The 25,357-nt window shown below is 48.7% G+C and overlaps 1 protein-coding gene across 1 annotated transcript in view; it reads left to right on the top strand.

Annotated features, from left to right (window-relative positions):
* LOC129711753 (uncharacterized) overlaps window positions 1-21,973 on the top strand; it is a 53,215-nt gene extending 31,242 nt beyond the window's left edge. The window contains exon 2 of the mRNA XM_055659682.1: window positions 20,050-21,973. Coding sequence (XP_055515657.1) covers window positions 20,447-21,835 — 1,389 coding nt within the window. The 5' untranslated portion in view covers window positions 20,050-20,446 and the 3' untranslated portion in view covers window positions 21,836-21,973. The remainder of the gene's footprint in view (window positions 1-20,049) is intronic.
* Window positions 21,974-25,357: the final 3,384 nt, after the last annotated feature.

Here is a 25,357-nt window from a genome sequence, read left to right as displayed (position 1 = left end):
ATGGGAGTCATCCCTGACATAAAGGTTCTGAGTGTTTACCCTATCTATGCCCCTCATCATCCCCAAGGGTCTCGACCCGGAATGTCACCTATTCCTTCGCTCCACAGATGCTGCCTCACCCGCTGAGTTTCTCCAGCATTTTTGTCTACCTTTGATTTTTCCAGCGTCTGCAGTTCTTTCTTAAAATTTAGTCCCCTGGATTTACATTGCTTCCCTTCTTAAACAAAGGAGCAACATTGGCCACTCTCTAGTCCTCCAGGACGTCTCCTGTAGCTCGAGAAGAAACAAAGATCCTCGTCAAGGCCCCTTCATTCTCCTCCCTTGCCTCCCTCAAGAACCTACGAGAGATCCATCAGAGCCCTCGGGCCGTATCCACCTCAATACTCTTCAAGAGTCTCAGCACCACCTCCTTCTCAGTCTCAAACTGCCCGAGCATATTTGTATTCTCCACACTGATCTCACTCTCCTCCAGTCTGAAGAAGGGTCTCGACCCGAAACTTCACCTTTTCCTTTGCTCCATAGATGCTGCCTCACCCACTGAGTTTCTCCAGCATTCTCATCTACCCTCACTCTCCTCCAAGTCCTTCTCGGTGAATACAGATACAAGGTACGTGTTTAGAACCTCACCTCCATTCTCTGACTCCAAGTATAGACACCCGCCTTTATCAGACTGAGGGTCAGGGGAGAGGGGAACTAGTGGTTTGAAAGGGTACAGAACAAATCAGAGACGACACCGATGACTCAGGAGAGGTGGAGCCCACAATGGTCCATTGTTGGGTGGTGAAGAGGTGATAATAAAGGGATACGAGCAGTAAAACTATTAAGATGACGGGTGAGGGAGGGACACAGAGAGAGGGATGCAAGGGTCACTTGAAATTAGAGAAATTAATGTTCACACCGCCATTGAATTTCAAATAACCCTTGCATTCTCTCTCTCTCCGTCAGCCAATCAATAAAAATGTTGCGAGAAATGTCCATTGACTATGAACAAATAAATCAAAAGCAAAAGAACGTGTAACAATGAAAATTGGAGTAGATTGCAGAAGCTTCATTGAAGGAGTTTGGAAATAAGAAGAATGTTCATCAGCGTGATGGACTGATGTGTCATGGAGGTTGGGTTAGAGGTCAGAGGAGATCAGGATCCATGTGGGATGTTTAGTTTGGTTTAGAGATACAGCATGAAATCTGTATCCATCGGGCCACCGAGTCCACACTGACCAGCAATCACCCGTATAACCATATAACCATATAACCATATAACAATTACAGCACGGAAACAGGCCATCTCGACCCTTCTAGTTCGTGCCGAACACATAATCTCCCCTAGTCCCATATACCTGCGCTCAGACCATAACCCTCCATTCCCTTCCCATCCATATAACTATCCAATTTATTTTTTTAATGATAAAAACGAACCTGCCTCCACCACCTTCACTGGAAGCTCATTCCACACAGCTACCACTCTCTGAGTAAAGAAGTTCCCCCTCATGTTACCCCTAAACTTCAGTCCCTTAATTCTCATGTCATGTCCCCTTGTTTGAATCTTCCCTACTCTCAGTGGGAAAAGCTTTTCCACGTCAACTCTGTCTATCCCTCTCATCATTTTAAAAACCTCTATCAAGTCCCCCCTTAACCTTCTGCGCTCCAAAGAATAAAGCCCTAACTTGTTCAACCTTTCTCTGTAACTTAGTTGCTGAAACCCAGGCAACATTCTAGTAAATCTTCTAGTATGCTGGTTCTAAGTTATCCCACTTCACATCCTACACACTAGGGGCAATTCATCTACAAACCTGCACGTCTTTAGAGTGTAGAAGGAGCACCCAGATGAAAACCCGCCATCAAGACAACGTGCAAACTCCAGACAGAAAGTTTCGTTTAGTTTTGAGATGGTGCGTGGAAACAAGCCCTTTGGCCGTACGAGTCCGCGCCAACCAGCAATCCATATCCCACACACTAGGGACTATTTTTTTTACTGAAGCCAATTAAACTACAAACCTGCACGTCTTTGAATTGTGGGAGGAAACCGGAGCACACGGGTTTACCCACATGGTCACGAGGAGAACGTAAAACTCAGTACATACAGCACCCATAGTCACTAGCACTGTAAGGCAGCAACTCTACCGCTGCACCACGATGTCACCCCTCGTTATTTGTAGTCCATTTCTGGGCAGGCTAGTTTCCTGACATAGTGCATAAACTTTGTAAAATCCTAAAGGGCCTGTCCCACGAGCATGCGACTGCATGCGGCAAGCGCGACCAAACCGGAAGCGGGGGCCGCGCGGAGGTCGAGTGAGTGACGTGAAGTTCGAGCGAAGTCCGCGGAAAGTTTGCATGTGATGTACGGCGTCGAGATGCTGCGCACGGCCGTCGAGGCGGCTGCGGGTCGGCAGGCCGTTGCCGCGCGGAATTTTTGAACACGGTCAGTTTTTCAGAGCCCCACGCGATGTCGGGACCAGCTCCGCACAACTCCATATGGCTCCGGCGATCAAAGTGGGACCGGCCCCGCGAGGCCGTACGGCTCAAGCGACCACGTTAGGCCGCGCTTGCCGCATGGAGTCGCATGCTCGTGGGACAGGCCCTTAAGGTGGTGATGATGACAGACGAGAGAGTAAGCAAAGATGAAAGGATCTCCATGTCAGGTACACTCACTTTATCAGGGTGGACAGAATGGTCACAAGTTGGAGGAGTGATGCACTCGTCAAGTCTGGGACAAAGAGGGTTCGCAGCTCAAGAGAGACAGTGGAGGTCAAAGCAGTTTTCATCAGAATAAGAATGCAGCAGAAAGCAATCCCTCATTTATTGCTTTGCTTTGCTCTCAGTTGGACAGACCTGAACATGTTTTAGTGGTTGTGACATCTGTGCCACTGAAACAGGAGTAAGTACTCACAGTGGATAAAGGAGGAGGCAATGGAAACCTTCCCCAGACACTTCACCACAGCTGCAGTTCATTCCGAACTTCACGAGTTGCATCATTAGGAGGATGCTCTGAATATAAACTGTAAATTATAGGTTTACAAATAGCATGAACCCACTGCAGCATTCACACAGTTGCCCGGGGATCAATTAGATTAAAAAACAAGATGCTGGGATCAGTCCAAGATTATTGCTCAACACAGATTATCTCCCCTTTCATGGGGCGCTTTCCCAATAGGCTTTGTCCTGCCATTACATTAATTTTCCCAAGTTAGTCCGCCATTTAGATTGAGGCCAGATGGATACCATCACTATGGGAACAGAAGCAGAATCTAAACTGGAGGAATTCTGTAAACTAAAGGGTTTGTCCCAATTGCCGATTTGTTTCTGCACGTCTTTGGATTGTAGGAGGAGCAACTGGAGCACCCGGACTAAACCCACACATTCACAGGGAGAATGTCCAAACTCTACACAGGCAGCACCCGTGGTCAGAAAACAGCTGAAAGAACAATAAAATGCAGAATATTCCCATGCTGCAATTTTCTGGTCATACCTTCCATTGCATCATCACTTCCTTTTGTTCTCATAAGCAGTTCTAGTTTTCCCAGACTCTCTCATGAGATCATACATCATGGAAACAGGCCCTTTGGCCCGACTTGTATATGCTGATCAAGATGCCTCATCTACGCTTGTCCCATTTGCCCGTATCTGTCCAATATCCCTCTAAACCTTTCCTATCCAAGGCAAAATCCCGTGCTACTTGCTCCATGGTCTGATAGTCAGCGACTAAACCGTCTCCCCCACCTGGTTTGCCAGGTGTGGATGGGGCTGTGGACCCCCAGCAGGACCAAACATAAGACCTGTCCGAGGGCAGATGAGCTTCTAGCGAGCCGATGGCCATCCACACTTCAGTAGAAGTTGCGATCACTGTTGTACATGGCATTGTAAGGAGTGAAGAAAAACATGGAATGTAATTCTTCCCTCTCCTTGCTTCTCAGAAGAGAAGTTGTTAATTAATGACACCAGATCCATGGAGGATATGATCTCATTGGCTCTCCACTCTTGCACTGGATCACTTGGACAATAAACATACTTTGAAGAAGCAGAACAGACAAAGAAGTGTCAGTAGATGTTGTTTACTTAGATTTTCAGAAAGCCGTTAATAAGGTGCCACACGTGAGGCTGCTTAGGAAGATGAGAGCCCATGGTATCAAAGGGCAGATACTCGCATAGAAAGCAGATTGGCTGGATGGCAGAAGACAAGAGTGGCAATGAAGGAGGCTTTTTCTGGTTGGCTGCCAGTAACTAGCGGAGTTCCGCAGGGGTCGGTGCTGAGGCTGCTACTCTTCACGTTGTATATTAATGATTTTTCACTAGAGGATTGATTTGTGGCAGAGTTTGTGGATGATACGAAAAGAGGTGGCGGGGCAGGTAGTGTAGAGAAAGCAAGGATTTTACAGAAGGACTTGGACAGGTTGGGAGAGTGGGCAGAGAAGTGGCAGATGGAATATAGTGTAGCAAAATGTGGAGTCATGCATTTTGGTAGTAGGAATAAAGGCATAGACTATTTTCTAAATGGGCAGAGAATCCAGAAATCGGAGGTGCACCGGGACTTGGGAATGCTGGTGCAGGATTCCCAAAAGTTTAATCTGCAAGTCGAATTGTTAGTAAAGAAAGCAAGAGGGCTAGTATCCAAAAACAGGGATGTAATGTTGAAACTGCGTAGTTTCAGTTGCTCAGTGCTCATTCAGTAATCTCCCAGTTTTGTAACATTTCACTGTAGGTGGTCCATTCATTGGCTGTGAAGCTCTTTGGGAAGACTGCGACGTGAGGGAAGCGTCATAAATCTGGCAAAAAGGTTCTCCATTCTTCAGCCCGATTCCTGGACGACAGAAGATTAATAGAGTGGAACCTATTAGAGTGGTAACTATCTCAACGCATCGCACCTGATTCAGTACAAATTAAGCTCAAAGGTTGGCTGGAACAGGCAGTTCTGTTCTACGCTGTTTATCAAATGAACTTCTGATGGACTCTTAACGGTAAAGTCTACTGAGTATGGAGCACTTCCAAGCCCTTCCAAGGATGTCATTGTGTATTGTGTAGTGTGTATTATTGTGTGAACTGGTTGAATCATGACCCTGAGTTAGAGGTATTGATCAGGGGCGCACAGTGGTGTAGCAGTAGAGTTGCTGCCTTACAGTGCCAGACACCCAGGTTGATTCAATCCTGACTACAGCTGCTGTCTGTACAGAGTTTGTACGTTCTACCTGGGACCACGTGGGTTTTCTCCAGGAGCTCTGGTTTCTTCCCACGCTCTAAAGATGTACAGGTTTGTAATTTAATTGGCTGTAAAATAAGTTGTAAAATTCTCCCTAGTGTGTAAGACAGTGTTAGTGTTGGGGTGATTTTACTTCGGAGTCACGTGAGTGACTACGAGAAGAACCCACCTCAGGACGCACGTGCGGCATTACGTTTCAGCAGGCAACAGCGGCAGGCGGGAGACAGGGCTCCCGCTACAATTTGAAAAACTAAGCTTTAGGTAAGTACTTACCTTTAATTTAACAGCCCCTCGCGTCTGCTTGTTCCCCGTAGGGCATGCAAGCGGCCCCCTTGGACTCCGGGGAAGGAGTATTCCGTTCGCGGAAGGGGGGGGGGAGAAAGACGCCGCCAGGACTGCACACACGGCGGACCACGGACTGGGAGCTGTGCCGGTGCCGGTACCACTCCACACAGGGGTGACAACGGAGAAGACGGCGCTTGCACTCGTTGGAGGTTCCCCTCAGTCCTCGCTCGCCCCTCGAGTAGCTGGCCAGGTGAAGGCAGGCAGACGGGCGGGCGGAGGCTTCCGACCATCGGAGCTGATGAAGGGGCGGACCCACTACCACAGTGTTGGCGTGGAGTGCGCTGCACTCTAACAGCAGCCCGAGTGCAAGAGAGAGAGAGCGCACCGCGGCAGGACCGCTAACCAGCGCCCCGCTTCCGACACTGTACCAAACCCGTCAGCACTTCAGCAGCGGGCTGGGAAGAACGCTGCACCTGCCCGCTCGACGGAGGAGCGTCTCATTGCGGGGACAGCAACAGGCGGTAGGACCGCTTAGCGGGCGGTCGCTACCCCGACACCGCGACCGAGCCCAGCCCCGCTAGCGCCTGAGCAGTGGGCTGGATGTATCAAGAACCAGCCGGTGGTTCCGACATCGGACGGGGACGTCTCTCCACCCAGGAGGGGGAGAGACAGCCGCCTGAGCTGCAGGAGCAGCTCTTGGGCATTGGAGAGGTGAGTTGCAGTTGTGTTTTGCAGGCTTTCAGGAACACAACGCAGAAAACACGCAAAGAGAAACTGCCCCGCTCCAACTCTACCAGCGGGGCAGCAACCGGCGGCAGCGTCGCTCTCAGAGCGGTTTCGCTATCCCTGAGACCGAGCCAAGCCCAGTCTCACCAGAGCCTGCACGGCGGACTGGGAAAGCGGCCAGGAAGCCAAACGGCCGGTCGTCTCCGATTCGTCGGAGGGGGACATGTCTCCACCAAAGCAGAAGAGAGACAGCCGCCTGAGCTGCATTTAGCAGCTCCTGGAGGAGATGGTCCACCGGAAACAGCAGCGCTCCCGGGGAGACAGGACAGGTACCTCCTCCATAGTGTCGTGTCAGGCACTGCCCTTTGCTACCCTCATACTACGGGCTGGAGCAGGAGGCTAGCATTGGTGACCAGGGCAGGGCTGGTCGGGAAATGGGGCAGGCGGACGAAATCGGGAGTATGCATGGGGTGCAGGAACAGGAACAGCTGTTGGGTGTGGTGGACCGCTTCGTAGCAACCCCACGGGCTGGAGCACCGCTGGAGCCAAAAAATGGCAGCCAGTATTAATCACCTATCCAATAAACCTCTACTGGAGAAGGTGCTCGCCGAGGTGCTGCAAGAACATACAGCACCAGAGAACTGTGAGGCCCTTAAGGGAAAAAGCCTCAACAGCCAAATCTGGGAAAATGTGGGGGCCCTTATGCGGGCAGAAAAACTCAAGCTACAGCGGTTCCTAAGGCTCCTGATGTCTGCTATCACAGCCTATGCTCGTTCTCTGGAGACAACGGAGATGAATACATACCAGCAGGATGTGCTGGCATTAAGGTGTATAATTCGAACTAAACAATCTCCGGAGGGAGAATATAAGACCTGCCCTCAATGCCAAATTTGCAGGCTTGTGTAAAGCCCCAGCTGCGGAGGGAGACTCACTGCTATTTGGGAGAGATCTGAACAAAAAGCTGAAGGAGATGGAAGAGGCATCAAAAACTTTCGGCATCATGAGGGCAGGCCCCGGGACGAGCAAACCACGACCTCCGATACCCAAGCGGCAGCACCCCACGGCATCCACCAGTCGACGTCTAGAATATGGGACTGGTGAACGCTTGGGGCCGCATTATCCCCAAAGATCTTTTAGATCAGGGCCCGCCGCGGACCCCCTGGAAAATGTGCCTCCCCCCAACATCGCCAGCACGTCTTCAGAACAAAGCACTCAGAAAACAGAAAAGACAAAACCGCCAATAACCATGGAGGTAGGTGGGTCTGGTTCCTACCAGCATATAGAGCTCTTTCCTGGACTATCTTGGGTTTCATATTAATTCAGTCTACGTGACTATAATGTTGCCAAGAGACAACATAGTTGAATTGGCACAAACAAGCAACAAATTAATGGTCAACAAACTACGAACTACTCGACAAGTAACAGAGTAATTGGAAAAATGGTAGCATTTCTGTCTACATAATTCGGACCTTAGTATCAAAAACGACATATAGGTTGTCATTGAGCGTCTCATGAAGTTACCCACTGAAGTAATATCAGAAAGACAGTGGTGGGGTTACCACTTATACTGGGCATTAATTATCTAAAAATGTTTGGGTGAATTTTATGGATTTAAAGCACTTGCATGTACGGTTATAAATAGACTATACTACGGTGGTGGCCTACATTAACCATATGGGCGGCATAAAGTCAGTATCATGCGACAAGTTGGTCAAAACAATTTGGCAATGGTGTGTCCAAAGATGTATTTGACTATCAGCAACTTACCTGCCAGGTAAGCTAAATACAGTGACAGACACCAGGTCACATAAATTTAATGACAACATCGATTAGATGTTTTATAAAAAAGTTTAATAAAACTATCAAGCTATATGACACGCCAGATATCGATTATCTGCATCAACGCTAAATCACCAGGTGTTTGGGGATGTCCTATGTATGTCGCGTGGGAACCAGACCCTGGGGCAGCAAATGCGTTCGCGCTGGATTGGTGAAATTATTTCTATGTATTTCTTCCCTTCTGCCTCATCAGTCGGGGACTACGCACAGTACAAAAGGATTCTGCTTCAGGTATTTTGATAGTACCTGACGGACTTACGCAGCCATGGTTCCCAATACTCCATGACATGGTTGTTGAAACTTCGATGGTATTCCCCAGTGACCCAGAATTATTAACACTCGGAGCCGGGCACAAGTCATCTGTGCCATGGGAAATTCAAGCTCCTGGGTTGCAGATTCTGCACAAGCCACATCTGGGACTAGGATTGTTATACCGAACCGTCGACACCATGTCAGCATCCCTCTGAACATCCACTGGACTACAGCACTTGTCCAGCGTCAAGAGAAGTACTGCATGGATACAGGGATAACCTACTCAACCGCTACAGTTACTACGTACTGGAATTCCTGGTGAACCTTCACCATGATGAAGGATTCGGCTACAGTACCATCAACACAGCTAGAATTGCCCTGCCTGTTTTTTCAAAACAGCTACAGGACAACAGGCCATGGGGTCACACTGGCTGGTGGTAAATCTATGAAGGGTATTACAACTCTAAACCCCTAGACCAGGTACACCCATATATGGGATGTCACAGTGGTACTGCCATACCTCAGGGGATGCCCACCAGCCAGATCCCTCAACCTGAACCATCTATGCTCTAAACACATATGTTGAGGGCACTCGGAGCAGCACAGAGGGTCCAGTCACTACTCCTATTGCAACTGGACACCATGCTCATAGCTTCAGACCAGATCTCTATCATTGTCCAGGGAATGGTCAAACCAGACCAGGAACACCTTATCCAGTCATAAAATCCGGGCTTACCCGCCAGAAAACACGGTAATGTGCCATGACCCTATTACCCTACATAGACACAACCTAAATATTCGAGGGAGATGAAAAGCCTTGTGGGTTGGTCACAAAAAACCTTGTGGTCGGGTAACGAGCCATTTTGGGATGGCTCAAGCAGGTACTAAAGCTCCTGGGATAAAACTAACATGTACAAAGTTTTCATTCCACAGGACAAGCTTCCACGTCAACGGCAAAAGAATGGACGTGCCTATAAACCACATCCTGGCTACAGCAGAATGGTGGGGGTAAAACGTTCAGAGAAAAAAATTATTATAAACTGTTGACAAAACCTGTTTTTATTTGCAGGAAAGATTCCAGTCTGCAAATATTTAAATTAGCCCAGGGGAGCATTTAAATTTCTTCATTGTTATTGTAAAAATACCATTGTGTTTTTCTATAAACAGATTCATTGGTTGATTACGATAACACACTTCCTCCCTCAAAGACTTCGGCAGTGGTGTAGTAATAGCTGTTACACGGTTTGAAATCACAGAGCTTTGAAATCTTCACGTAGTCACTCACGTGACTCCGAAGTAAAATAGTAAGATTAAACGAGAACTTACCAGTTTGAAGTTTGATCTGTATTTTATGAGGAGTTACGATGAGGGATTACGTGCCCTCCGCTCCCACCCTCATTATATGGATCAAACTGATAAATTGATGTCTCTATTTCTTTACTATGTTACTTCAAATACTTGTGTCTATCTGTGATTCCACACCGCTGCTTTGAAGTATGCCGCACGTGCGTCCTGAGGCGGGTTCTTCACGTAATCCCTCATCGTAACGCCTCATAAAATACAGATCAAACTTCAAACTGGTAAGTTCTTGTTTAATCTTACTATTACTGGTTGGTGCATATTCGGTGGGACGAAGGGCCTGTTTTCGCGCTGTATTTCTGAAGTCTGAAGTCTACACCTCCGGACCATTTCAGTAGGTTAGTACTGGCTCTTTCAACTCCCCCAGTTGTAAACCTTATGAAATACAGTGTTCATGCAAGCAAAAGCTGTCCTTTTAACCTCCACCTAGTCCAGTAGATGACTTTTGCAAGTTTGTACTCATTCTGTATCCCCTTCTTTTCCAAGGAGAGCACCATGGAAATACAGCCCGTCGCTCGGTTACAGACGCCCAACTTGTGGACACCCTTACATAGAACAAGCTCCCATAATATTATTATTATTATTCAAAACTCTTGACAAGAACGGGTGTCAGGGGTTATGGGGCGAAGGCAGGAGGGTTGAGAGGAAAAGATTGATCAGCCATGATTGAATGGCGGAGTAGACTTGATGGGCTGAATGGGCTCATTCTTCCCCAAGAATTTATGAACTGAATATATGTACTGATTGTTCATTCCAGCGAATGGCATAACTAGTTTGCGTAGAAAGGAACTGTAGATGCTGGTTATGCCGAAGATAGTCACAAAGTACTGGAGTAACTTAGAAGGGCAGGCAGCATAACTATTTTCCTCCCTCACTCCCTCTCTTTCTCTCTCTCTCCCCTTTCCCTCCCTCTCCCTCCCTCTCCTCCTCTCCCCTATCCCATTCTCCCTCTCTCCCTCTCTCCCTCTCTCTCGCTCTCTCTCTCGCTCTCTCTCTCTCTCTCTCTCCCTCTCTCTCTCTCTCTCTCTCTCTCTCCTTCTCTCTCTCCCTCCCTCTCTCTCTCTCTCTCTCTCTCTCCCTCTCCTCTCTCTCTCCCTCTCTCTCTCTCTCTCTCTCTCTCTCCCCCTCCCTCTCTCTCTCTCTCTCTCTCTCCCTCCCTCCCCCCCCCTCTCTCCCTCCCTCCCCTCTCTCTCTCTCTCTCTCTCTCTCTCTCTCTCTTTTTTTTTTTTTTTTTTTTTTTTTTAAAGACTTTATTACAACAGATCAAATCATACACAAAACAAGATTTACACTTATATCGTGTCAATATAGTACAACATTAAAATAAATATTCACAAAATTCTCAACCCCACGCGGTGACCAGCGCCCACGGAATACCTCCAAATTCCCCGTGAGCACCGCATGTTCCCTCTCCAGGGACACACGTGCACGGACATAGGCCCGAAAGAGGGGCAAGCAGCCGACTCTTGCCTGACCATCCATCGCCTGCTGCCTGGATCCGCGTATGGCCATCTTGGCCAGGCCCAGGAGTAGACCGACAGGTAGGTCCCACCCTCCCACTTGGCTCTCCCCACACCCTGCCTTGTGTCCAAACACAAGAATCGTAGGACTAAAATGTAACCAGAACTTTAGGAACAACCCCTTCAGATATTGATACAGGGGCAGTAGCCTCTCACACTCCATATAAATGTGGAACACGGTCTCTTCCTCGCCACAAAAAATACAGGCAGCGGACGAGTCCGTGAACCGACTCAAAAGTTTGTTACACGCCACCGCTCTGTGCAGCACTCTCCACCCCAGGTCCCCCACGTATAGGGGGACAACTCCCTTGTAGAGGGACCCCCACTGGGGACCTTCCCCTCCTTCAGGTGGTAACACCGTCCGCCATGGTGTGTCGGGACGGGAGACGAAGGCAAGGAGGTGCAGAATGTGCAGGAACATTCTATACAGTGAGTGTCTCTTCGCGTCACGAAACGGCACGCTGGTCATCTCCGAAAGGCGGCTCAGGTTGTGTGGAACCGGTGCCCGAGATATATCCCGGAACCGAGGCCCAAAGAGCAGATCTGACGGAGCGGGTAAGGGCTCATTTAAAACCACTCTGGGCGCACGCCTCTCCTCGACACCCGCCATGATTTGTTGAGGACCGGCCACTCCCGCAGCCGCAACATCCCCCTCCCCTCGTGGAGCAACACGCTGGCTGAAAACAACCAGATTCCTCACTCTTAACACATCCCGGTAGAAAACAGGCAAGCCCCTTAGGGCAGGTCGACTGATGCCCGCCACCGGGAGCCGCGAGACCCCCCTTAGACAACGACCCTGTCGCAAAAAATACGTGGCCAAAACGTGCCATCTGGGGGGGTTCTCTATATACATATACCTCCTCAGAGTCCTGAGGCGGAGAGCCGCCACCTGGGTACGCACGCATACCAAGGACTGGCCGCCCTCCTCTAACGGGAGGCTCAGGACAGCTGCGGAAACCCAGTGCTTCCTATTTCCCCAAAAGAAGTCCACCAGCTTCATCTGTAAAGCATTTACAAAAGTGGGAGGCGGGACAAGAGTAGCCAGCCGGTACCATAACATGGAGGCCACCAGCTGGTTTATGACCAACACCCTCCCCTGAAAAGAAAGAACTCCAAGCAGGCCTGACCAGCGCCCCAGCCTGGCAACCACTTTCGTCTCCAACTCCTGCCAATTTGCCGGCCAAGCATCCTCAGTGGGACTCAGGTACACCCCCAGATAGAGGAGGTGCGTGGTGCTCCACGCAAACATTGCCATCTCCTCTGGCAGGGAGTCCACCTGCCACTGACCCACTAAAAGTCCAGAGCACTTGCTCCAATTAATCCTGGCAGAAGATGCATCCGAGAAAATCTTCTGGCAATCACGCATCCTCCGCAGGTCACCAGGATCGGTGAACATAAGTAGTACATCATCGGCATAGGCCGAAAGAACCAACTCCACCCCTGGGCCCGGTAGGGCCAGGCCTGTCAACCTCCTCCGAAGAAGACACAGGAATGGCTCCACACAGACCGAGTACAACTGACCTGACATGGGGCACCCCTGACGGACCCCCCTCCCAAAATGAAAGGGAACCAACAACGCACCATTAACCTTCACAAGGCACTCCGCTGCAGCATACAAGAGGCGGACCCGGGCCACAAAATGCGGTCCAAATCCAAACGCTTGCAACGTTCCGAACAGGTATTCATGCTCTACCCTATCAAAAGCCTTCTCCTGATCAAGAGACAGAAACGCAGCTGACTGACCAGTTCCCTGTGCTAGATGAATCAGGTCCCTAACCAGGTGGATGTTATCCTGAATGGACCGACCAGGGACTGTGTAAGACTGGTCATGGTGAATCAGCTGAGACAGCACAGAGCCCAGGCGATTTGCCATCGCCCGTGCAAATACTTTATACTCTGTGCATAGGAGAGAGACCGGGCGCCAGTTTTTCAGCAGGCGGAGTTCCCCCTTCTTGGGCAGCAGGACAACCACTGCTCGACGCCACGAAAGGGGCATCTCCCCTGTCGCCAGGCTCTCCCCCAGAACCAACATGTAATCACCCCCCAGGATACCCCAGAAGGCTCTTACAAACTCTACCGTCAGCCCATCCAGCCCGGGGGACTTACCCCTCCTGAGCTGATGCAGTGCACAAGTCAACTCCTCCAAAGATAAAGGGCCATCAAGAAGATCGGCCACCTCCCTATCTATAACCGGTAGACTCTCCCACAGGTCCTGCTGAGCTTCCCCGCTGACTCCACCTGCGGAGAACAGGGAACCATAAAAGGACCTGACCAAGGCACTAATCCTCTCCGGATCTGTGACAGAGGAGCCATCATCTGCGAGCAGCTCCACGAGCTGCTTGCGGGCTCCCCGCCCTTTCTCCAGAGAGAAAAAGAAAGGCGAAGCTCGATCCAGATCGTGCAGCATCTGGACCCGCGCCCTCACGTAAGCGCCTCGGGACCGCTCAAGTTGCAGGTTCCTCAAGGCTTCCTTCTTCTCATGAAACACACCCCATTCGCAAGAGTCACCTCCAACCTGACCCAGGCGAGACTCTGCGTCCATCAGCTCCCTCTCAAGCTTCTCAACCGCTGAGTCCCGCCGCCCGGTCGACCCCCACGTGTATTCCTTACAAAAAATACGGATGTGAGCTTTCCCCACATCCCACCACTGCCTTAGGGAAGAGAAGCATCTCTGCCTCTCTCTCCACCGCACCCAAAACCGAGTGAATGACTCCCGGAAACACCGATCCTCCAGCAGCCGGTTATTAAAGTGCCAGTACGCAGACCCAGCCCGAACGCGTGCTGGATTAAAATCCACACGCACCAGACAGTGGTCCGAGCATGGCACCAGCTGCATTGAGGCCGCTGAGACACGGGAAACAAACGCTCGGGAGATATATATTCGATCAATGCGGGAACCACCGCCCTCAGACCTCCGCGAAAAAGCAGTGGAGTCTGGGTTGAGGTCCCGCCACGCATCAACCAACTCAAAAGAATCAATCAACCCTCTCAGCTTCTTTGCTACAGCAGGAGCACACTGAGTACCAGAACGATCTCGCACCTCAAGTGTGCAGTTAAAGTCCCCCCCAAGGAAGACACACTCTCCCCGATCAATAGTGCTCAACAGAGCATTCACTTCCTGAATTAGGCCGGCCTGCATCGTGCCAGAGCTGGGGGCATACACGTTAATGAAATGCAACGGCATGCCATCCAGGCTCACGGCCAGATGGAGCAAACGTCCTGGCACAACTTCTTGCACTTTTATAATATTGGGCAAGAAATTCTGAGCCAACAGAATGGCCACCCCACTCGAATTTGAGCTAAGATGACTCATATAGACCTCTCCTTCCCACTCCAACCTCCAAGTGGGTTCATCCTTGACAACAGTATGCGTCTCCTGCAGAAAACACACTGCAAATTTCCCCTCCCTAAGGACCGATAAAAGCTGGAACCTGCGAAAACTCGCTCTACTCCCGTTTAAGTTTAGGGTAGCTAACGTGAATGCACTGGTACATTAAATTGAAATCCTCATACTTCTCCTCCTGGGCTCTGTAGCCCCCTCTCTTTTTAGGAACTCCAAAAAGTCCCTAAACTGACACTGCTCAGAGCCAAGAAGATCACTATCCTTGGTCGCAAGGATAGCCTCGAGAGTTTTAACTAAGGACGACAGATCAGCCCACCGTCTCTTAGCCGCCTCTAACCTTGTTCTATTAGTGCGGCTTGTTTTTAAAAATTCCCTCACTTCACAGATAACACTTTCATGAGACTCAACCTTGGATTCCTGGGCTATCGTCCAAGTTACTCGCACCTGACACAACACGCTCAGCATCCCCAAGGTCATTTTCAGAATTCGAAAAACCAGAGCTCTCTGGAATTTCGCCAACCCCTCCACACAAATCGGCCCCACCACTCTCCCTCTCCTCCGGCATGATACCACCCCCAGGATCAATGCCGGGGAAGGGTCCCGAAGCCCCTCTCCACGTCACGCAGCCCACTGACTGGCTGGGCTCCTGCGCTCTGTCCTCACCCTCTATATCTGGGCCTGGGGAAGAGAAAATAAGAGGCACCCCCAGGGTCTGTGGTAAACTGGCACCCCCAGAATCTGAAAGAAGGTCGCTGCCTGAAGTAACTCCGACCTCCACAGCACCGAAAGCACCCCCTCCACTGGCAACACCCAGAGGCTCTCCACTAGATTTTTTCCCCTCCCCTGCTAAATCAGCCGGCAATACAATATACACCTCAGAACCACCATTGGCTCTCAAAATTGAGCACTGATTGGAACACCACCCCCCCCCCCCCCCCCCCCCCCCCCCCCCCCCCCCTGACTCTGACTCTGCTCTGCTGCCCCCCCGTCTCAGGGTCCGCACTACCAGGGGAGCTTACCCCACCCTCCTGCGTGCTAACACCCTCAGTAGGCCTCTGAAACAAGGGGACCTCCTCCGACCCAGAAGACACACCCCCAGGGGAGCCAAGATCAACACACGACGAGATCCCCCCTCGGAGGGCCCCTGAGACAAAAGAACATCCCCCCGCCCAGAGGACACAACTCCAGAGGGGTCTACCCCATCACCTGACCCTGTGGTACCCTCGAGAGATCCCTGAGGTGGATGCTCAACCTCCAACCCAGACGACGTCATTTCCTGACCTCCAACCACATCAGTGGTGGAAGATCTGGAAAAATCCACCCACCTAACTTTGGACTCACGTCCCTGCTCTTCCTCACCAGGCCCAATCCTCCTTTTTGTCCCACTAGCATGCGGCGGTGTGGTAAACCTCCATAAGGAGAGTGTCCTTCCTCCTCCACACTACCCCCCCCCCCTCCTTTACCACCCACGCGTTTTGCCTTCCCTACCCCCTTCCGAGCCCACCTCAGCTCCTTGCTTGGCCACGGCAGCTTCACTCTGGACCCCCCCGGAGCTGACAGGCGCCCCATGGGTGATCTCCGCACTCGGCAGTAACACACCCTCCTGCTTTTGACTCGCTTAGGTGGTCTTTTTCTGCTTATTCTTCTTCTTCTTCTTCTGCTGCTCCCATTTCTCTCCCCCCTCACCCTGTGTCTCACCTTCAGCCACCCCCTCAGGTTCAGGATGTGGGGGGCGGGGGCCCTTGCTGCCCTGGGTCCCCAAGGCTGAAACTGCAGACCCAGAAGGGCTATCCCCGCTGCCCCGGATCACCGAGGCAGAGCCGGCAGCCCCTGCCAGGTCAGCGATTCCACCCCGCCCCTCCGAGACATGACGAGCAACCCCTGATGGGCCAGCAGTGCATTCCTGGGCCGCTGCGCGAGAAGTTCTAGCAGCGACCCCTTGATTAGGACATTCCTTTCGGAGATGTCCATAACCACCGCACGCATGACACCGTGCCTTTCCCCAACTCCAACGCACGGTTCTGGGGAGACCCCTACACTCCACCTCGAAACTCCCCTCATCACCTTCCCCCTCCCCCACCTTCACGAACACCCTCCTTTTGAAACTATAAATCCCTTTTTCCTCCGGGTCCCCCCCAGGGTGCATGATCCTAAAGCACTTAGACCGCACCTCCCCAATCTGAGACAGGTGTGGAATGAGTGTCGCATCCGGAATACATGTGGGGCAACTCCGCAGGAGAACCGGTCTCACCCTGGACACCCATGGGTCCACCTGCATATGGACCCCCCCCCCACTGGAATCACCCTCTCCAACACTTTGACCACATCCTCCCGGGTCTTCAATATCATCTCAACCTTTCCCCTCTCGAGCTCGGAAGAGACAATAGCCCCCCTACCAAGAAGGGCATTCATAGCCTTCGTAATTGATTCCCTGGACATCTGGGGCCCAGTTTGAACCGAGATACCAAAACTGTCCCAGTCCAAGTCAACATGATGCTCATGTTCAGATGGGCTCGCTTCCGCCGCTGATGTCACTACTGCGTAGCTCTTCGCCTTCGGCCGAGCCCCCGCCATCGCCATCCGGTATAGAGGCACAAACCAGCTCCCGGCACTCCAGCAGCTCAGCAAATCAATTCCCAGGGACAGTCACAGTCCAAAGCAATCCTCAAAAAGCAAAGTCCTGCAGCTGAAAGTAGGAAAGTCTCCAAGTTCATCCACCGCCGAGAACACCTTGCCTTGTCTTGTCGAACGCAAAAGCACCTTCTTCACATTAAGCCAGGCAGCCGCACTGTGCAAAATGACTTTAGGGCAGAGAAACAGTGCCAAAAACACGACAAAGACACCAAAAACTTCATACCCTCGCTCTCCAGGCACTCTTGGCAGTCCGCCCATCTATTGTCTATTGTCTATTGATTCATAACTCGAGAAGAGGCACAAAATGCTGTAGTAACTCGGTGGGTCAGATAGCATCTCTAGAGAACATGGATAGGTGATGGTTAAGGTCGGTACCCTTCTTCAGACTGAGAGAGGAGGAGAATTTCATCAGGATAGGCATGTGTAGGAAGGAACTGCAGATGCTGGTTTACACCGAAGATAGACAGAAAATGCTGGAGTAACTCAGCGGGACAGGCAGCATCTCTGGAGAGAAGGAATGGATGATATTACGGCTCGAGACCCTTCTTCAGACATGGCCTTGAGGAGATTTTGCAGTGGAGCATTAAAATATAGAAACAAGGAACTGCAGACGAAGGGTTACCAAAAAAGGCAGAAAGTGCCGGAGTAACTCAATGGGTCAGGCAGTATCTCGGGAGAACATGGATAGGTGATGTTTTGGGTCAGGAACCTTCTTCAGACTTGCATTTCAGGCCGGGACCCTTCTTTGGACTGTATCAGGATATATATCTTTCCTAAAAGCCCTGTCCCATGGTACAAGTTCATTCCAAGAGCTCTCCCGAGTTTAAAAAAAATCAAATTCGTAGTAAGCACGGAGAATGAATGTAGCGGGTACGTCGGAGCTCGGGGACGTCTCTTAGCGGCTCGTAACGCTATCGGCAGGTACTCAGGAAGACTCGCTAACAGCAGGTAAGTACGGGAAGACTCGTGAAGATTTTTCAACATGTTGAAAAATGTCCACGAGAGCCCCGAGTACCGACGAGTGGCCATTACCATGAAGCTCTGAGTTCGAATCAGGGCAAACTCGGGAGATCTCTTGGAAAGAACTCGTACCATGGGACAGGGCTTTAAGATAGACACAAAAGACTGGAGTAACGCAGCGCGACAGGCAGCATCTCTCAACGGGTGGCATTTCGGGTCGAGACCCTTCTCCTCGACCGGAAACGTCACCCATTGTTTCTCTCCAGAGATGCTGCCTGTCCCGCTGAGTTACACCAGCTTTTTGTGTCTATCTTCGGTATAAACCAGCATCTGCAGTTTCTTATTACACATTTATATCCCTCCTGATTTTTATTCCATTGGCCACGTGTAAAATGGGCCACTGATTTGCTGTCACACAGTTTGAAAAGAATTATCTTCCCTTTCGCTATAATTGACAAGGAAAATCTGTTAAATAGGATTAAATGAAATAAATAAAAGCATTAGCACACGATGTACTTTTTCAGTCACTGTTAAGCTTAGTTAGATCTTTAAATAGTGGGGAAATAAAAATATTTTGTGACTACTGCTTTAAATCTTGATATAATTAACATTCTTATGCAGTGATTATTTCTGCCTTGCACTATCTTTGAAAGCTATTGAGTTTGACTCTACCTTCAAAGGCTTCAGACAGGCTATTTAATTTATGAAGATGCATTGATTATTATGTTCAGCAATATAATTCGGACCAACCAAATCTAAATAATGGTCAGATGCAAAAAATGTAGCTAATCAGCCACTTTAGAATAATGCACATAAGATGTTTGCATTTGTTTTGAATTCATGAAAATGAAGCAGCTAAAAACTGCAAATAAAATTTCTCAGAGAAAAACTGTTTTATTTTAACTTATTATGTGCACCCTAGCAGAATTTTAAAGAATGTATTATCATCTTAAATGTTAAGCAGATACACTATATTTCATTGTGTTTAAGAAGGAACTGCAGATGCTGGAAAATCGAAGGTACTCAAAAATGCTGGAGAAACTCAGAGGGTGCAGCAGCACCTATGGAGCGAAGGAAATAGGCAACGTTTTGGGCCGAAACGCTGCCTATTCCCTTCGCTCCATAGATGCTGCTGCACCCGCCGAGTTTCTCCAGCATTTTTGTCTGCACTATATTTCATTTTTGTGATCAAATGGAAATGGATTAAAAGGATACAATGGAGGTTCAATGTGATAAAAAAATGTTTCTAACTCCACTGATACTGCCTGTCTAGTGAATATTTTAGTCTTAATGGCTCAGAATTTACATTGAAAAGTAATCCAATGTCGGAAAACAAAGTTTAAGAAGGAACTGCAGATGCTGAAAAATCAAAGGTAGACAAAAATGCTGGAGAAACTCAGCGGGTGAGGCAGCATCTATAGAGCAAAGGAAATAGGCAACGTTTCGGGCTGAAACGTTGCCTATTTCCTTCGCTCCATAGATGCTGCCTCACCCGTTGAGTTTCTCCAGCACTTTTGTCTACCTTCGGAAAACAAAGGGTTAGTTTATCCTTCCCTCGATCAGAAACACAGAGGTCATTGGTAGACTTTGACTCAGCCAACTGAGTCCTTGCCAGCAAGTGCATTGTTGAGAACCTCCACTGAAGATCACTAGAAGCACTGTGGTTTATATAAGCGGAGCATTCTCTCAAATAACTCTAAACAAATGTGTGGGAAGGAGCTGCAGATCCTGGTTTAAACCGGTTAGACACAACATGCTGGAGACACAAAAGGCCGCTGAGTTACTTCAGCATTTTAACTACAAACAAAACCAGGAGACGCTGGGAATACACAGCGATATCCTTAAATCAGAGAATAGAATAGAATAGTTTCTTTATTGTCATTGTAACATGGGCCATGTTACAATGGAGGGGGAGGAGCCTGAGGTCGTGGTACATATAGGTACCAATGACATAGGGAAAAAAAGGGAAGAGGTCCTGAAGGGAGGATTTAGGGAGTTGGGAGGAGAGTTAAGAAAAAGGACCAAAAAGGTAACCATATCAGGATTACTGCCTGTGCCACGCGACAGTGAGAGTAGGAATGGAGCGAGGTGGAGGATAAATGCGTGGCTGAAAGACTGGTGCAGAGGGCAGGGATTCAAGTTCCTGGATCATTGGGACTTCTTTTGGCGAAGGTGGGACCTGTACAGAGAGGATGGGTTGCACTTGAACCCGAGGGGGACCAATATCCTAGCGGGGAAATTTGCAAAGGCAGCTGGGGAGACTTTAAACTAGAATGGTTGGGGCGAGGGACTCAAATAGCGAAAGATAGTAGACAGAATGGGAGGCAGGAAGCAGAAATGGGAAGCACTCGGACACAAGAGGAGAAAGAAAAAAAAGGAAATAAACAGAGAATAAGAGACGGGGGTTTTCTTAAATGTGCATATTTTAATGCTAGGAGCATTGTAAGAAAGGTTGATGAGCTTAGAGTCTGGATAGACACCTGGAAGTATGATGTTGTGGCGATCAGTGAAACGTGGTTGCAGGAGGGCTGTGATTGGAAACTAAATATTCCAGGATTTCGCTGCTTCAGGTGTGATAGAATTGGAGGGGCAAGAGGTGGAGGTGTTGCATTGCTAGTCAGGGAAGATATTACAGCAGTGCTTTGGCAGGATAGATTGGAGGGCTCATCTAGGGAGGCTATTTGGGTGGAATTGAGAAGTGGGAAAGGTGTAGCAACTCTTATAGGGGTGTATTATAGGCCGCCAAACGGGGAACGAGAATTGGAAGAGCAAATAAGTAAGGAGATAGCAGAGATTAGTAGTAAGCACAAGGTAGTGATTGTGGGAGATTTCAACTTTCCACACATAGACTGGGAAACACATTCTGTAAATGGGCTGGATGGGTTGGAGTTTGTAAAATGTGTGCAGGATAGTTTTTTGCAGCAATACATAGAGGTGCCTACTAGAGGAGGGGCAGTGCTGGACCTCCTGTTAGGAAATGAGATGGGACAGGTGGCGGAGGTATGCGTTGGGGAGCACTTCGGGTCCAGTGATCACAATACCATTAGTTTCAAGATAATTATGGAGAGGGTCAGAACTGGACCTAGGGTTGAGATTTTTGATTGGAGAAAGGCTAACTTTGATGCGATGCGAGATGATTTAAAAGGAGTGAACTGGGACATTTTGTTTTATGGGAAAGATGTAGAAGAGAAATGGAGGACATTTAAAGGGGAAATTTTAAGAGTACAGAATCTTTATGTTCCTGTTCGGTTGAAAGGAAACAGTAAAAATTGGAAAGAGCCCTGGTTTTCAAGGGAAATTGGACATCTTGTTCGGAAAAAGAGGGAGATCTACAATAATTATAGGCAGCGTGAAGTAAATGAGGTGCTTGAGGAGTATAAGGAATGTAAAAAGAATCTTAAGAAAGAAATTAGAAAAGCTAAAAGAAGATATGAGGTTGCTTTGGCAAGTAAGGTGAAAGTCAATCCAAAGGGTTTCTACAGCTATATTAATAGCAAAAGGATAACGAGGGATAAAATTGGTCCATTGGAGAGACAGAGTGGACAGCTATCTGCAGAGCCAAAAGAGATGGGGGAGATATTGAACAATTTTTTTTCTTCGGTATTCACCAAGGAGAAAGATATCGAATTATGTGAGGTAAGGGAAACTAGTAGAGTAGCTATGGATACTATGAGGTTCAAAGTAAAAGAAGTACTGACACTTTTGAAAAAATATAAAAGTGGATAAGTCTCCAGGTCCTGACAGGATATTCCCTAGGACATTGAGGGAAGTTAGTGTAGAAATAGCCGGGGCTATGACAGAAATATTTCAAATGTCATTAGAAACGGGAATAGTCCCCGAGGATTGGCGTACTGCGCATGTTGTTCCATTGTTTAAAAAGGGTTCTAAGAGTAAACCTAGCAATTATAGACCGGTTAGTTTGACTTCAGTGGTGGGCAAATTAATGGAAAAGATACTTAGAGACAATATATATAAGCATCTAGATAAACAGGGTCTGATTAGGAACAGTCAACATGGATTTGTGCCTGGAAGGTCATGTTTGACTAATCTTCTTGAATTTTTTGAAGAGGTTACTAGGGAAATTGACGAAGGTAAAGCAGTGGATGTTGTCTATATGGACTTTAGTAAGGCCTTTGACAAGGTTCCTCATGGAAGGTTGGTTAAGAAGGTTCAACTGTTGGGTATAAATGCAGGAATAGCAAGATGGATTCAACAGTGGCTGAATGGGAGAAGCCAGAGGGTAATGGTGGATGGCTGTTTATCGGGTTGGAGGCAGGTGACTAGTGGGGTGCCTCAGGGATCTGTGTTGGGTCCTTTGTTGTTTGTCATGTACATCAATGATCTGGATGAAGGTGTGGTAAATTGGATTAGTAAGTATGCAGATGATACTAAGATAGGGGGTGTTGTGGATAATGAAGAGGATTTCCAAAGTCTACAGAGTGATTTAGGCCATTTGGAAAAATGGGCTGAAAGATGGCAGATGGAGTTTAATGCTGATAAATGTGAGGTGCTACACCTTGGCAGGACAAATCAAAATAGGACGTACATGGTAAATGGTAGGGAATTGAAGAATACAGTTGAACAGAGGGATCTGGGTATAACCGTGCATAGTTCCTTGAAGGTGGAATCTCATATAGATAGGGTGGTAAAGAAAGCTTTTGGTATGCTAGCCTTTATAAATCGGAGCATTGAGTATAGAAGCTGGGATGTAATGTTAAAATTGTACAAGGCATTGGTGAGACCAAATCTGGAGTATGGGGTACAATTTTGGTCGCCAAATTATAGGAAGGATGTCAACAAAATAGAGAGAGTACAGAGGAGATTTACTAGAATGTTGCCTGGGTTTCAACAACTAAGTTACAGAGATAGGTTGAATAAGTTAGGTCTTTATTCTCTGGAGCGCAGAAGGTTAAGGGGGGACCTGATAGAGGTCTTTAAAATGATGAGAGGGATAGACAGAGTTGATGTGGACAAGCTTTTCCCTTTGAGAATAGGGAAGATTCAAACAAGGGGACATGACTTCAGAATTAAGGGACAGAAGTTTAGGGGTAATATGAGGGGGAACTTCTTTACGCAGAGAGTGGTGGCGGTGTGGAATGAGCTCCCAGTGGAAGTGGTGGAGGCAGGTTCATTGGTATCATTTAAAAATAAAGTGGATAGGCATATGGATGGGAAGGGAATGGAGGGTTATGGTACGAGTGCAGGCAGGTGGGACTAAGGGGAAAAAAAAATTTGTTTTGGCATGGACTTGTAGGGCCGAGATGGCCTGTTTCCGTGCTGTAATTGTTATATGGTTATATGGTTATATGGAGTCAATAGACAATAGACAATAGGTGCAGGAGTAGGCCATTCTGCCCTTCGAGCCAGCACCGCCATTCAATGTGATCATGGCTGATCATCCCCAATCAGTACCCCGTTCCTGCCTTCTCCCCATATCCCCTGACTGCAATTTTTAAGAGCCTTATCTAGTTCTCTCTTGAAAGCATCTAGAGAACCTGCCTCCACTGCCCTTTGAGGCAGAGAATTCCACAGACTCGCCACTCTCTGTGAGAAAACGTGTTTCCTCGTCTCCGTTCTAAATGGCTTACTCCTTATTCTTAAACTGTTGCCCCTGGTTCTGGACTCCCCCAACATCGGGAACATGTTTCCTGCCTCTAGCGTGTCCAAGCCCTTAACAATCTTATATGTTTCAATGAGATGCCCTCTCATCCTTCTAAACTCCACAGTGTACAAGTCCAGGGGCTCCATTCTCTCAGCATATGACAGTCCCACCATCCCGGGAATTAACCTTGTAAACCTAGGCTGCACTCCCTCAATAGCAAGAATGTCCTTCCTCAAATTAGGGGACAAAAACTGTACACAATACCCCAGGTGTGGTCTCACTAGGGCTCTGTACAACTGCAGAAGGACCTCTTTGCTCCTATATTTATCAAACAGCTTAAGTCAGAAGAGAAATAAAGCCAGCATTTCACATCATGGTTCCCTTATCAGAACTGGCAAAGTGATATTTGATATTATTTCATGGAGGGGTAGGCTGGAGAAAGCAGAGGAAATTGTTGTGATAGGGATCGGATAGAAATTGTCATGGGAACAGTAATGATAAATAATACAGAGACACATTGAAACATAAGATTTAAGAAGGAACTGCAGATGCTGGAAAATCGAAGGTACACAAAAATGCTGGAGAAACTCAGCGGGTGCGGCAGTATCTATGGAGCGAAGGAGATAGGCGATGTTTCAGGCTGTTTGGAGTTTGCATGTTGTCCCTGTGTCTGAAGTACAGTACAGGAACAGAAACAATGCCCACAATGTGCTGAACAAGATGCCAAGTTAAATTGATTTAATCGGCCTGTGCATGATCCAGATCTCTATATTCACCGCAAACCCATGTGCCGATCCAAAACCTCCTAAACACCACTATCTTATCTCCCTCCAACACTGCTGGCAATGCATTCCAGGTCCCCGTCACTCTGCGTAAAAAATATCATGTCCCGTACATCACCATTAAAGTTTCTCCCCTTTCATGTTATAGCCAGGTCCGCTAGTCTTGGACATTTCCACATGGCTAAAAGGTTCTAACTGCTTCTCATAATTTTACTTCGGAGTCACGTGAGTGACTACGTGAAGAACTCGCTCAGTGCGCAGGCGCGGCATTACGCCAGCAGTGCAACAGCGGCGGCAGCTGGAGTTAGGCTCTCCCACTGTAGTTTAAAAAAGGGACCGTTAGGTAAGAGTACTGAGTAGTGGAAGAAATCTAACGGAGAAGGAGAGCCGTGTGTGTGTTCTATTACAGAAATGAGTACACTTAGGAAAAGACTCTTGAAGAGAACTGCCCCCGCTCAAACTCCACTAGAGGAGCGTTCAATCTCAGGGGGGTAGCAACAGGCAGCAGGACTGCTCATAGAGCGCTCTGCTATCCCCGACACCGAGCCAAGCCCAGTCCCGCTAATGCCTGAACAGCGGACGGGGGGAAAAAGAAGAAAAAAAAAATCCACAGGAAATCTAACCGGCCGGTAATTTCCGATTCGTCGGAGGGGGACATGTCTCCACCTAAACGGAGGAGAGACAGCCGCCTGAGCTGCATACAACAGCTCTTGGAGCAGGTGCTCCAGTGGGATACGCAGAAAGAGCGTTCTCGCGGAGGAAGGTCAGGCACCTCCTCCACAGTGTCTTGTGCACTGCCCTCTGGTCCCTCATCAATGGAGGCTGGCATTAGTGACCACGGCTGGGCTGGTGTGGAACAGGAGC

This window comes from Leucoraja erinacea, chromosome 30 (genome assembly GCF_028641065.1).
Source record: "Leucoraja erinacea ecotype New England chromosome 30, Leri_hhj_1, whole genome shotgun sequence".
Taxonomy (NCBI): Eukaryota; Metazoa; Chordata; class Chondrichthyes; order Rajiformes; family Rajidae; genus Leucoraja; species Leucoraja erinaceus.
Note: the sequence above shows the minus strand (reverse complement) of the source record. Positions and strands in the feature narration are given on the sequence as shown.